Below are 12,703 nucleotides of genomic sequence, written 5' to 3'. Positions count from 1 at the left end.
AGCACACATAGGTAATGGGAGTAACACAAGCATTGCCTCACCATGTTTTGGTTAAGGGCTCTAGCATAGACTGGACAGTGCAAAGTGCCATGAGCTAAATCTCCTGCCATTAATGAAGTACTCCAGGAGATACAATGTGCTTTCATCCTACCTTTGTGGCATTAGCGCTTTAAATATGGAGGAAAAGCACCAACAACAGAAACTTCCCTTTCTTCAACACTTCCTTCCACCCCCAGTCTCCCCCTACTCTGGCCCTACACCTGATCTGATCCTGGCATTTAAAGAACACCACATTTCAATCATTGCTCCATAAACCTCCTTTGTGTTTCTCGTTACTTCCGGCTCTATTTCTATTTTGCCACTTGTGTCTCACTCTCTAGATAGGCTAGATGAGGTAGGAAATCATTTATGCAACTTTGCCAATAGGGGGAAGGTGCAAAAGAGGGAGAGGTGACACCAATATCCAACACCAATGGAGTCAGAAGGATTAGCTCCCCATTTCCAGCTCACAGCTCTTCTATTCCCTCCCATAAACTTTCTCTATTTGTGCCACTAGTTTCTCTTTCCCTGACTGTATCTTCTAGCTATTGCTCTGTACCTTAAGAGCCTCAGCCAAATAGATTTCTTCTTGCTTCCATCAGCGAGTGTCTGGCGTTGCTCCTCATAGCTGGTGCTGAGTGACACAGGGACCTGCCAAACTGAAAGCAAAACAGAGGTCTTAGCAGATTATCACATCTCGGTCTCCTACTTAAATGAGTAGTTCATAATCGCTGGTACTTCCCACCCATCCACCCTTTTCTTAAAAATTATGGAATAACTTAGACTGGGAGAGAACTGTGAAGGTCTCTGGAGCTCCATAGACATTACAGGAGACTGTGACCCAGAATATCTTCAGACTTTCACCATCGCCCTACTATGACTCATTGTGATCTGGGTTTTTAAAATCCTGTCCCTTATTACAGAAGTTCTGTGCAGACAGAAGGATCAGTGTCTTGGACACTACTTAGGAGTGACTTGGGCTTAAACTCCTGCTCCATCACAGATGACAGGAAGGCACTTACACCAAGAATCCTGGCTTCTATCAGGAATTGCATAGCCAGCAGGACCAGAGAGGTGATCATCCCCCTGTACTCTGCTCTGGAGAGGCCACACCTCGAGTGCTGTGTTCAATTTGGGCCCCTCGCTACAAGAAGGACATCGAGGCCCTGGAATGTGTCCAGAGAAGGGCTATGAAGCTGGTGAAGGGCCTGGAACACGAGTCCTGTGAGGGGCGGCTGGGGGAACTGGGGGTGTTTAGTCTGGAGAAGAGAAGGCTCAGGGGAGACCTTATTGCTCTCTACAACTCCCTGAAAGGAAGGTGTGGGGAGCTGGGGGTCGGCCTGTTCTCACAGGTAACCAGTGATAGGAGCAGAGGGAATGGCCTCAAGCTGTGCCAGGGGAGGTTCAGGTTGGAAACTGGAAGATATTTCTTCTTAGAAGGAGCAGTCAGGCACTGGGATGGGTTGCCCGAGGAGGTGGTGGAGTCACCGTCCCTGGGGGTGTTCAAGGAAAGCTTGGACGTGGTGCTTAGGGACGTGGTTCAGTGGGTGACAGTGGTAGTAAGGGGATGGTTGGACCAGATGATCTTGGAGGGCTTTTTCAACCTTCATGATTCTATTCTATGATTCTATTCTATCCTGTGAATTCATACACTGTCCTTTTAGACGTACAGTCTGACATGTAGGCTGCTCATGAACTACTGAAAGTCTCAGCAGATGGCTATGTAACTCTGATCTGGCATCCAAGCAGATAAAATACCTACATAGGGGCACTTGAAACATTACACAAAGTAGTGTAATGACCCTTCACTGGGTCGCCACAAGGAAAAGATCTCTAACCTACTTTCACACACTGAAAAAGTCCCATTGAATATTTTCTCTCCTAAACACGCTGTTATCCCTGGTCGTTCTGCCCCCTAGCTTTCAATTGAAGAAACAACTTCTCTGCTGTCACAAAAGAGTAGCGAGAACAGATGCATTTGTGTGACTGCAACGTCCCCTGCAGGCAGCATGTATGAATTTGAGACAGAAATACCCAGATGTGTCCACCCAGACCCCTCTCCATCAGCGGCAACACAAACTAATTTCATTGGGATTCTTCAACTAGTTCTATACCTCATGTTACAGAGGGATGCATGTACAGATAAGTGGAAAAAATTACAAAGAAGCCTGGAAGTAGTAGAACAGAAACCGGAGCTTTCACTCTTATATTTAACCATGTAACTGTTTAAATACAGGTAATATTTAAAAATCAAAGCTGTCACGTATCACACGTACATAGGGTGCTTAATGACATAAAAACTCATCTAGAAAAGTAGATACTGGAGAACTCTGGAAGTGCCACAGAGATTCCATCTTCCCTTCTCTAGCCCTGTGGGTCAAAAATGAGGTGCCTCGGGGAGAGGTGCCAGGACCGGCTGGGTGCACTCTAAGCCCTCCTGACTGTAGTGCCTTGGGCATCTTCCTCCTACCCTTTGTCCCTTTGGGCAACTCCTGTACTGTGTCTTCAGACAGGAGGAGGTACGATCTTTGCATAGGTTGTGAGCGTTCCACATAGCCAATCTTGAGCCCGTGTCACAGACACCAAGAGGTAAAGCCTTTCCCTGTATCTGCTCCATCTGGATGTAAGTGTAGTGCTTAGCATTTTGCCAGCTTCCCAGCAACCTCCTGCCAAAGCCCGGCATAAAGACAAAGACACTCATAAAAGATCATCAAGGTGAGAATCATTGAACATGAGGGACTTCACAAGAGGGAGGAAGGAACCTGCCAACAAAATGGTTCAAAGAAGTTTTCCCAGTGTAGGAAGCGTGATGCTGTGTGTGTCTGCAGGTCTGCTAGTCTTAAAAGGAACAGGGCCAGTGTCTGCAGGTCTGCTAGTCCTAAAGGGAATGGGGTCATCTCCCTAAAATAAAAATGATCATGAGGGGAAGTGTTGGAGAAGCAGTGAATTAAGAGTTGGGTACAAATCCAGACAGAGAGTTTGAGCCTTGTTCTGGACTGATGCTGAAGGCAGCACTCCGGACACCCAGCTGCTAAAGGTACTTGCTCCTTTGGGCTGGGAAGCCAGAGGCAGCCAAGCCGGGTGCCAAGCCAAGGCACCCCGTCTGTGTCCCCTCTGCTACAGAAATCAGCACACCCTAATCCTGCAATCCCACAGCGCCCTAGACTTGCTCTTTAACTCGGAAAGGGGATGAATGGCAGTACTGAGAAAAGAGCATAGAAAAGATGGCTGGACTAGGTCCCTTCCTACCTGAATTATCCTGTGACAACAGGGCTGCCTAAAGGGAAGAACAACCCCAAAGGGGACCAGGGGATGCGCTTCCTGCGCTCCCCCAAACACCTCTGAGCGCACAGACAAGCAAAAAAATGCCGTGGCAGCAGCCTGGCGAAGGCAAAGCAGAAACACGCCGGGGCTGCGGGGTGGTTCGAGGGGAGGGGGCGGCCGGGGGGGGCCGGCCATGGGGCCACCCCGCCCCGACGGGGCGGGACGAGCCGCGCCAGCCCGGCTCCGAGGAGGGTAAAAGCGGGGCGGCAGGGACAGGGAACACGGAGCCACCGGGGCTGCGCTTCGGACACGGTGAGCGGGGCCGGGTGGGCAGCGGGGGTCCCGGGGTCCTGTCCCACCGCGGGGCTGGAGCAGAGCTGAGCCTCGCCTCGCTGTCCCGCAGGTTGCACCAGGTGCCGGGATCGCCGCACACGCGAGCAAAACGTCCTCTGAGATGGCATCCGAGGTGAGGGTGAGCTTTGCTTTTAACTTCGGGGGGGTTCTTGGGGCGCTCTGTCTAACGCGAGCTCTGCTTTGCTAAAATCAGAGTCTCTGGCAGCGCAGCCTGCCATTTCCTTCGGGCTCTTCCCTCTACCTAGGACAGATCGCGACAGCCCACGCAGCTCGTTCCTGCTGACCTGTGGTTAGGCAGGTACTTTACAAAAGCTTGTGTAAATACTTCTCTGTACCAAAGCTGCGTTTTCGGTTTCTGTGACTGGTTGTCTTAGCGACTCGTGCTTCCTGCCTTTGGAGCAGCTCCTACAGCCCTGGCTTACTCTGCTGTTGGCTGTGCACCAGTGTCCATCAGTGTCAGGCTGTAGCCACTTCCTCCTCTCACCAGAGCCCTATAACTAGCTAAAATTAATCCTTCAGTTTTGATTTCTCTATTGCAAATGTATCTGTTGCAATGTTTCTTCTGACCCACCTCTTACTTTGGCGGAAACCCATAATACTGAAGATATGCCTAGACACAGCAGTTCCCCATTGAAGTGCTTACCCTCAGGTACTGGCTTTTAATGTTATATCCCCTGTGCCATACTCCTGTAAGCACTGGATCCACATGGAGGACCTTTAACACTTCTTGAATTCTGATTTATTTTTTTTTTCCCCCCTCTCCCTCCCCTCAGCTTGCTGACAAAGCTGCTGCAAAGATATGAAAAAACATGTGCAACGCTTACCTCTGTAGGCTTCTGCCTGCTGTCCTCTCAGGCACGTTGTTGAGATGTGGAGACAGTCTCTGGGGAGGGGGAAAAAGTTTCTAAGGTTACTCAACAGTGCTTTGGCTGACTGATAAAACCCTAGCACAGATTAGTTTGCAACTGTCCCAGCCAGCTTTTTGCTGTCCATGGTAGTTATAATGTACAGCATGAGAAGAGATTGATGGGGTGGTTAAAAATCAAGTAGATTAGCAATCACCTATATTTAGGGCCTTCCATTAAATGTTCTCTCCAGCATCAGCAGGTACAAAGAAGAAATTGGAGATGCTTTTGAAATTTTGAATTAGTTTGAAGGTTTCTGCACAAGTAACATCCCTATCTATTTCCCTGCAAGTTTACCAGTTAGGGCTTTAGGAGGTGTCCTACCCAGATAAACAAAAATCCAATGGTTCTTAGCTAGTGAATCCATTCAGTTGCTGAAACACTGGCGAAAAAGCTTTACACAAACCATGCTGCGATGCATGCCAGGAATTGGGTAGTAAATTATCTTGATTTGGGTAGAAAAACAAACAAACAACTTTTCCTATGTATTTTAAAACCATCTATGTGTTGACTTATTTTTCTGAATGTTCCTGATGCCAAAAGGTACCCAGACTCCATTCTAGAGTCAGTACCGTAGCTGATTTTATGCTAACTTTATGCCAAAACTTGTAAGCACATCATGGACTCAGGAGATGCTTACACTGTAACTTCAAACTCTTGATAATGCAGCTTGTGCTGACCCATAGCTATTTGTCAAACAGAAAAATCTCCTTTGCACAACAATGGACTTATTCCAAATAATAGAGGATACTAGCTTTCACTATATTCCCTATGACTGCTTATTTTTTTCCATGCTATTAGGCTATCAGGTAGTCAGTGACAAGAAGCAGCCTTAAAAGCTAGATACATGCTGCTCTTGCACCATATGCCCTGATATTTGTTTTCAGGGCCAAGCCAAACTCCTTACGGAGTCCTGCAGGGGTAAAGTATCTTGGAGGACTCCTGAGCCTGACCTGACAGCTCAAGGGCTAGCAACAGTAATTTGCTCTCCACCTCTTCAAATAACTGTCAAAGGTCATAAAGTCCAGGGGTTCTTCTGGTCAGTGCTACTGCACTGAAAGAACATAGCTGAGCTTGCTCTCTGTGTTGGATAATGAGCTCAATGGACACTACATTGTCCTTAGAACGTTAATAGAAGTTGTTATGCCTTTTTAATTTGCCTCTTCCTCTTTCACAGGGAGATAAACTTTGGGGAGGAAGATTCAGTGGAAGCACAGATCCCATCATGGAGATGCTCAACTCTTCCATTGCCTATGACCAGAGGCTGTCTGAAGTTGATATCCAGGGGAGCATGGCTTATGCCAAAGCTCTGGAGAAGGCTGGGATCCTAACTAAAACTGAGCTGGAGAAGATCCTGAGTGGCCTGGAAAAGGTATTTATTTCCTTCATAAACTGTCACGTGTCCTCAGGCCTACGTCCAATCCCCACAACAGTACTACAACAAATAGCTCCTTATCAGACAGCACCTCCCTCAGCTGCCACTCTAAAACCATCTTTCGGTACCCTCATGTTCTATTCCTTAGCACCAGGCATGTGCAGAAGTGCCTTCCTGAGAGGGAATGCTGCCCTAAATCAGGGAGAACCAGAGAGGCCCATGTTTATTGCCCTCTGTACTCTTGGTACTCTGAGAGACGCTCTGGGCAGGGGATGGACGCTCAGATTTCGTCTAGCTAAAGGCACCAAAGCCAGGCAGTAGGAGGTGAACCAGCTGAAAAGCCAGGAATGAGAGCCTGCAGCCCCGATGAGTGCACTGTGAGTGCTCATTGTGGAAGGCTGGTGCCTCGGTGAGATGTGCTCAGTGTGACCTGGCCCCCATCCTCTTCAAACTGAACATTCCCGAGGAATTGTTTCAGTGTGAATTAGGAATATTCTTTTTCCGCTGGCGCTTGGGATCCTTTTGTGTCTGGCCGCCTGAGTTAGTAGAAGGCAATGCATAGCATTGTATAGGGGTGAAGAGAAGTGAGCAGCTAAGCGCTTTTTTTGAAATATCCATTGTTGTTGCTCACCCGCCATGGACAATGGGGAGTCTATACAATGTTTGTATAGGAAAATCTTTGTGGACAATGCTACAGCAACGACGGACATTTCAGCTTGCTTTCTCATTGCAATGCTTAAGTCCTCCTATGGACAGAACATTGCAGGATCAGCAAGGGTGTAAAACATGAATCCCACTGTGTGCAATATAGAATATGGAGAAAGAATGGCAATGCTGGACTTGTGAGACTTCCATTAGGACGGCAGAAGACGGTATTTGCTGGGGACACCTACAGCCCCCCCACAGCAGGGAACAGTAGGGGCTGACTTGTGTTTCTGCTGTTTGTAGATCTCTGAGGAATGGTCTAAGGGAGTCTTTGTGGTGAAACAAAGCGATGAGGATATCCACACTGCCAACGAACGCAGACTGAAGGTTTGGTCCTCTAACTTCTTCCTGTCCCTCTCTAGCCTGATCTGCCTGACACTAAGTGCATGTGTCTGTGTCCCACTATAACAGTCCTCAGCAACTCTGGTACTAAGTCTGTAGTCAAGAGTGTCCAAGACCCCTTTTGTGGAAGAGGCCCTGTACATGCACAGAACACAGAGTTGCCCTTCCCCAAAGAGATCCCATAGCTACTTACAGAATCCTAGAGCTGAGTCCCTTCCAGGCTGGGAGGAGGTCTGCTCTTGTGGGGAGCCTTCTGCTTAGAATACAGACAGTGATGGAAGTCTTCCTGTTGTCCTCAGGAGCTGATTGGCGATATCGCTGGAAAGCTGCACACTGGAAGAAGCAGGAATGATCAGGTATGTATAGAGCCACTTGTTTTTCTCCTTCACTACTACCCCTCCTCCCCCATCAGTTCCTTGTGAAAACTTTCTGCCATCTTTCACATGCCCTTACTCTCTCCAGCACATATTCCCTAGGGCTTTAAAGTAGTGCTGCTGCAGTGACTCATCTGCACAGGGGAGTAGGTTGTGCAGGATGGCTGCTCAGTGGTATAAGGCCATGAACTTCCACTGACATCCTTTTGAAAGCCCATTGAATCCATGACTTTACTGGCTGGGTGCTTTGCATCTTTTGGGATTAGGACTTTTGCTGATGACACTTGTGTAAATTGGGGATTATGTTATCCAAAGTAGACAATACCTTAGAAGTCCACTGAAAATACTGGTCTTCGGTTCTGTTACTGGGAAGAAAGATACAGCAACTTTCAGAAAGAAGAGACCAGGGAAGTGTTCAGGTTATATGTCCTTATCTATCATATGGACCAATGAAGACAGAAACCTGCCAATGCTTTCTGCTGAACTGTATTTGGTCACTAAGTATGTCACACTCTCCTTCATCTGACCGTGGCCAATCTTGTCCAGGTTGTGACTGACTTGAAGCTGTTCATGAAGAATTCCCTCTCTGTCATCTCCACTCACCTGCTGCAGCTCATTAAGACCCTGGTGGAACGCGCTGCCATGTAAGTCCTTTCCCCAGTCAGTGGCCTTGGCCTTGCTGGGAAGGGAGACTTCCAGGCTTGTTCTTTGACTGCAAGACCAACCGGGTGCAGTAGCAAGGTCTTCTGCAGGGGAAGTTACAGCCAGGCAGTCCGGGATAGCACAGGAAAAGACAACGGCACCTCTTTCTCCACAGTTTGCTTCAGAGACATTCTTCTTTGCCTAATGTATGCTGGGGATATAGCCTGATGTACACTGCCCTTACACTGACAGGGGCTGCTCACCTCTTTCTCTCCTTTCACATGCAGAGAAATTGATGTTATCTTGCCTGGCTACACCCACCTGCAGAAAGCTCAGCCCGTCAGATGGAGCCAGTTCTTGCTCAGGTAACCACCTTTCACACTCGGCTCCAGGGAGCCTTCGGCATCCTTGGGGCCCTGCTCAGCAGCAGCCCAGCAGCCCACCATCCTCTGGTGGCACAGAGCTGAAACCCTGCAGCCTGCCCCAAGACGTCCCCATGTTCAGTCCCACTTGCCTCCGGAGGCCAGCTCTCGGCATTCCCCAACCATCTAGCCACAATTACTTCTCAGCTCATGGGACAGTTTCTGACTTCAGATGCTTTCTCTCTCATGTCCCTTCGTAGCCATGCTGTTGCACTGACCCGTGACTCTGAGCGCCTGGGAGAGGTGAAGAGGAGGATCAACGTCCTGCCCCTGGGAAGGTAACAGTTGACTTTCTGTGTAATCCCTGGGCATCACTTGGCTCTCGAACATCTTGGGAGTTATGTTCCCTGCACAACTTTGGTTGGAGTTCACAGAAAGTTATATCTGGCTTCTGTTTCTCTCTTCCCTGGCAGCGGTGCTCTGGCTGGCAACCCCCTGGACATTGACAGAGAGATGCTGCGTAGCGGTAATGTCTGCCTACGACGGGGTGGCACGGCTCTACTTGAAGTGTCTGGGAGGGAGGGATAGATGCACAGGGACAGGCCTAAAAGTAAAGGCCCTGTGCAGCATAAAACTTCAGCATGTTGGTGTTCCTGGGATTAGTCAAGGGCTCACAGTCACCTGCAGGCTGGGGCAACCTTCTGCCTTCAAGGTCTAGTCACGCCAACCCTGACTGCTCTGTCCACCACTTTCCTTACAGAACTGGACTTTGCTTCAATCAGCCTGAACAGCATGGATGCCATTAGTGAGAGAGACTTTGTGGGTAAGCACGACTCCATCGCTTCTTACCTCTGCCATATTAGAAACAGGCTCTGGAGGCCTTCCCAGTTAACCCCATTAACAAGGGGACTGAAATCTCTAACTGACCTCCTGCCTTTTCTGCAGTGGAATTCCTCTCTGTTGCCACCCTGCTGATGATCCACCTTAGCAAGATGGCTGAAGATCTCATCATCTACAGCACCAGCGAGTTCGGCTTTCTGACCCTCTCTGATGCCTACAGGTAGGTGCTGGTCCTTGGGCAGACATCCCTTCCCTCGGCCTCTCCTCCTCCGTTCTCCCCACCTGAGAGACTGAGACAGAGCTGGGGGGCTCCCTGCTGCACAAGGCTGACACACAAATCAACTCCCCAGAGCACAAAAAGGCTGGCAGAAAGGCAGGCTAAGAGAGAGCATTCCTCATTAAGGATCACTGATTTCTGACTCTGGTAACTCAACTGCGTCTGTTTTCAGCGGATGCTCCTCCCCAGTGAGAGCTGGCAGGCCTGGGCTGTAAAAGTGCAGGCACAGAACTTCCTCTTCTGCTGGGAATTCCTGCCCAACCCCTTCCCTGAACAGCCACGGCTTGCAATCCTAACAGACTTCCTGTCTCTCAGGGTGGCACAGCCACAGCCCTGCCTCCCCAAGGCCACAGAAACACTCCTGTCTGATGCCACCTCTGGAGGGCCTGCCAAGTAGCCTCTGATTTCTCTTCCCTCTGAGAGGCAGCACTGGGCGGTAGCTCCAGACAAGACTGCAAAATCAAGGCTCTGCTTTGGCACACATGACAAACTCCAAGCACTTGCTTCACTGCTTTCCTACACCGAGACTGGTGGCCAGTCAAGGGGGTGGCACTCACGTGGCTAACAGAGGGATGGGCCAGCATGCTGCATGACCTGTCTTAGTCTGCAGGGATTGGGGCCTTGCTCCCCGTTACATTGCAAACGTCTTTCTTTCAGCACTGGCAGCAGCCTGATGCCTCAGAAGAAGAACCCTGATAGCCTGGAACTGATCCGCAGCAAGGCTGGACGTGTGTTTGGACGGGTGAGTGTGCTTAAGAAAGAAGAAGGATAGGGAATTGTGCCCAGTGTGGGCTCTGACCTGCTGGGGCAATGAGCTTATCTTCTGATAGCTAACTGCCTTACCTGTTTCTCTCCACAGCTGGCTTCAATTCTCATGGTTCTCAAAGGACTTCCAAGCACCTACAACAAGGACCTACAGGTAAAACAGACGTTACTCTTCAGTCCGTTTCTCTGAACCAGCACATTTCTCTTTGGCTCTGGAGCAGGCTCTTGCACTGCATTGCCCTGATTTTGTGCAGGATGATTTAAAAAAAAGTGCTGAGGCACTGCATGCTGCAGGTCACACCCCACCCCAGCAGGAGCCCGTGACATGACATGCTGCCTCCTCTGCTGGCCGGGCTGCCCATGTTGTTGGGCTCCATCAGGCCATCTAACGGTGATGTGTATCTGTGTCCTCACGCAGGAGGACAAGGAGGCTGTCTTTGATGTTGTGGACACCCTGACTGCTGTGCTCCAGGTTGCCACTGGGGTGATCTCTACCCTCCAGGTAAGGCTTCAGCCTCTCACTATTGCATGTGGTTGGGGGGGGCACATTCTGTGCATAGCACAGCCACAGGAGCTCTACAATTGTCCTAAGAAGAAGCCTCTTGCTCACTCATACTGCTCCTTATGCCCCCACCACAGCAGCAGCTCGGGTACACTTAGATCTGAGGGTTAGCTTGCAGAAAAGGTCCTTGGAGAGCCTGGTCCCTTGGCAATGAAGTCCCCTCAGTGTGACCACTAATGCCTCCCCAAGGACGAGCGGATGATCATGCCTCCCTCTTATCTTCCTCTCTACAGATCAGCAAGGAGAACATGGAGAAGGCTCTGACCCCTGAGATGCTGTCTACTGACCTGGCTCTCTACTTGGTTCGCAAAGGAGTAAGTACAGGAGGGAGACCTGGAGCTGTGACTTCTTTAGATGGAGAATGCTGCTCAGTGAGGGCCTGAGATGAGGCCTTCTGTTCTGTCCCCAGGTGATGATCAGTGTGGGTCAACAAACAGAGTTTTATGTTGCATTGCTTTAAGTAAAAATCAAACCAACAAAGCAAAATGAGATCACATTCTTTCTTGCCTGAGTCTGCAGCCCAGTTGCTTGGTCACTTGACTCTGGACTTTACTTTTACTACAGGTGCCATTCAGACAAGCTCACACTGCTTCGGGGAAGGCCGTCCACCTTGCCGAGACCAAAGGCATCACCATCAATAAACTCAGCCTGGAGGACCTGAAGAGCATCAGGTTTGTGTCACTATCACTTTGCCTTTTGAGGGGAGATATGGCATATATCAGCCTGGCTTGTACAGGCTTTCTATTATGCCCTTCTGCAAACAGGCCAGGCCTGACAGCACCCCAAAAATCTTCCCAGCCTCACTATCAGTGCTGCTACTGCCAAGCCTGTAATAACTGAAAGGGGACAACAGTATTACAATTGAACTTGAGCAGGACATGGGCAGCAGGTCCTGGGAGGGCCTGGAAGCGGCTAATGCCTTGACCTGCAGGCACCAGCACTCCAGAGGAGTCTGGCTCCCAGCCTCTTCACTCTCCCCTTGGAGCTGACTCTGGTCTACCACGAGCTGCTCCTGTCCGGCACTACAAGAGCAGAGGCAGAGCAGCCGGAGGCTTTTCCCCTTGGAATAAGGCTCAGCCTCCCCTCCCTTATCCTCTCTGCAGGCACTGAGCATGTAAAGCCAGCAACCAGCACCCATCACCCTGCACTGACACCTCTCCTTTTTGCCTCCCTAGCCCCCTGTTCAGCAGCGATGTCTCCCAGGTCTTCAACTTTGTCAACAGCGTGGAGCAGTACACTGCCATGGGCGGTACCGCCAAGAGCAGCGTGACTACCCAGATCGAGCAGCTGAGGGAGCTGATGAAGAAGCAGAAGGAACAAGCTTAGAGTGTTGGGGACATTTCCCATGGATGTAGTGTTTTGCTTATCACACTAATTCAGAGTTAATAAACACTGTGGTGTATTGTAGTTCACTGAAACTCCTGTCTTGTGTTTTGCTTCTAAGGGGGCAAGATTGAGCTGGGTTTCCTCTGCCCTTCTGAGGCTTGGGGAACTGGTCACTGCTGTGAAAGAACTGGGAATCTTCCCTAGCAGGGGAGCTCTAGGTGGCTGGTAATTAGAGTAGCAGGAGCGTCTGTCTACAACAGGGGACCTGCAAATGGGAGGAGCTAGTGGACATAGTACACGGCTACATCCAGCAGTGCCATGCCATGTTACACAGGGTTCAGAAGGTGACTTGCGGGTGTTCACAGAGCAAGACACTTGGTACAGCACCTGCAACACATGCCACATCACCAGCTGTCACTGCCTTCCTCCTAGGATTATGTGTGCCAGCCAGCTTGCCTGCCCCCTGGCAGGGAAAAACCTCCTCAGCACCTGGCACTGCAACATGCTTAATTTTAGGCAGAACATGCCCAGCGGGTCAACCCACAGCTCTTCCCTATCCATCACAAAACCA

The 12,703-nt window shown here is 49.9% G+C and overlaps 1 protein-coding gene and 1 long non-coding RNA gene across 3 annotated transcripts; one reads left to right on the top strand and one right to left on the bottom strand.

Annotated features, from left to right (window-relative positions):
* Nucleotides 1-608: 608 nt before the first annotated feature.
* Nucleotides 609-7,280, bottom strand: LOC118254211 (uncharacterized). Its single transcript, XR_004780615.1, has 3 exons — nt 7,178-7,280; nt 4,482-4,540; nt 609-698 (listed from the first exon to the last, which is right to left on the bottom strand). It is a non-coding gene; the product is annotated as an uncharacterized LOC118254211 (long non-coding RNA).
* On the top strand, nt 3,501-12,224 carry LOC118254209 (argininosuccinate lyase). Of its 2 annotated transcripts, none has more exons than XM_035559281.2 (17): nt 3,501-3,615; nt 3,707-3,769; nt 5,740-5,934; nt 6,886-6,969; nt 7,284-7,340; nt 7,905-8,002; nt 8,288-8,365; nt 8,623-8,700; nt 8,836-8,888; nt 9,123-9,185; nt 9,308-9,422; nt 10,137-10,221; nt 10,339-10,398; nt 10,663-10,746; nt 11,040-11,120; nt 11,371-11,477; nt 11,982-12,224. In XM_035559281.2, exons 2-17 carry the CDS (start codon nt 3,758-3,760, stop codon nt 12,130-12,132), a joined length of 1,401 nt encoding a protein of 466 aa, XP_035415174.1. In that variant the 5' UTR covers nt 3,501-3,615; nt 3,707-3,757; the 3' UTR covers nt 12,133-12,224. The 2 variants fall into 2 exon arrangements, with proteins under 2 accessions (XP_035415174.1, XP_035415173.1); XM_035559280.2 differs by having other exon boundaries at nt 3,707-3,775.
* The last annotated feature ends 479 nt before the right edge of the window (nt 12,225-12,703 follow it).

The sequence above is a fragment of the Cygnus atratus genome, chromosome 20 (genome assembly GCF_013377495.2).
Source record: "Cygnus atratus isolate AKBS03 ecotype Queensland, Australia chromosome 20, CAtr_DNAZoo_HiC_assembly, whole genome shotgun sequence".
NCBI lineage: Eukaryota > Metazoa > Chordata > Aves > Anseriformes > Anatidae > Cygnus > Cygnus atratus.
This window is presented reverse-complemented; position numbering and strand designations above follow the sequence as displayed.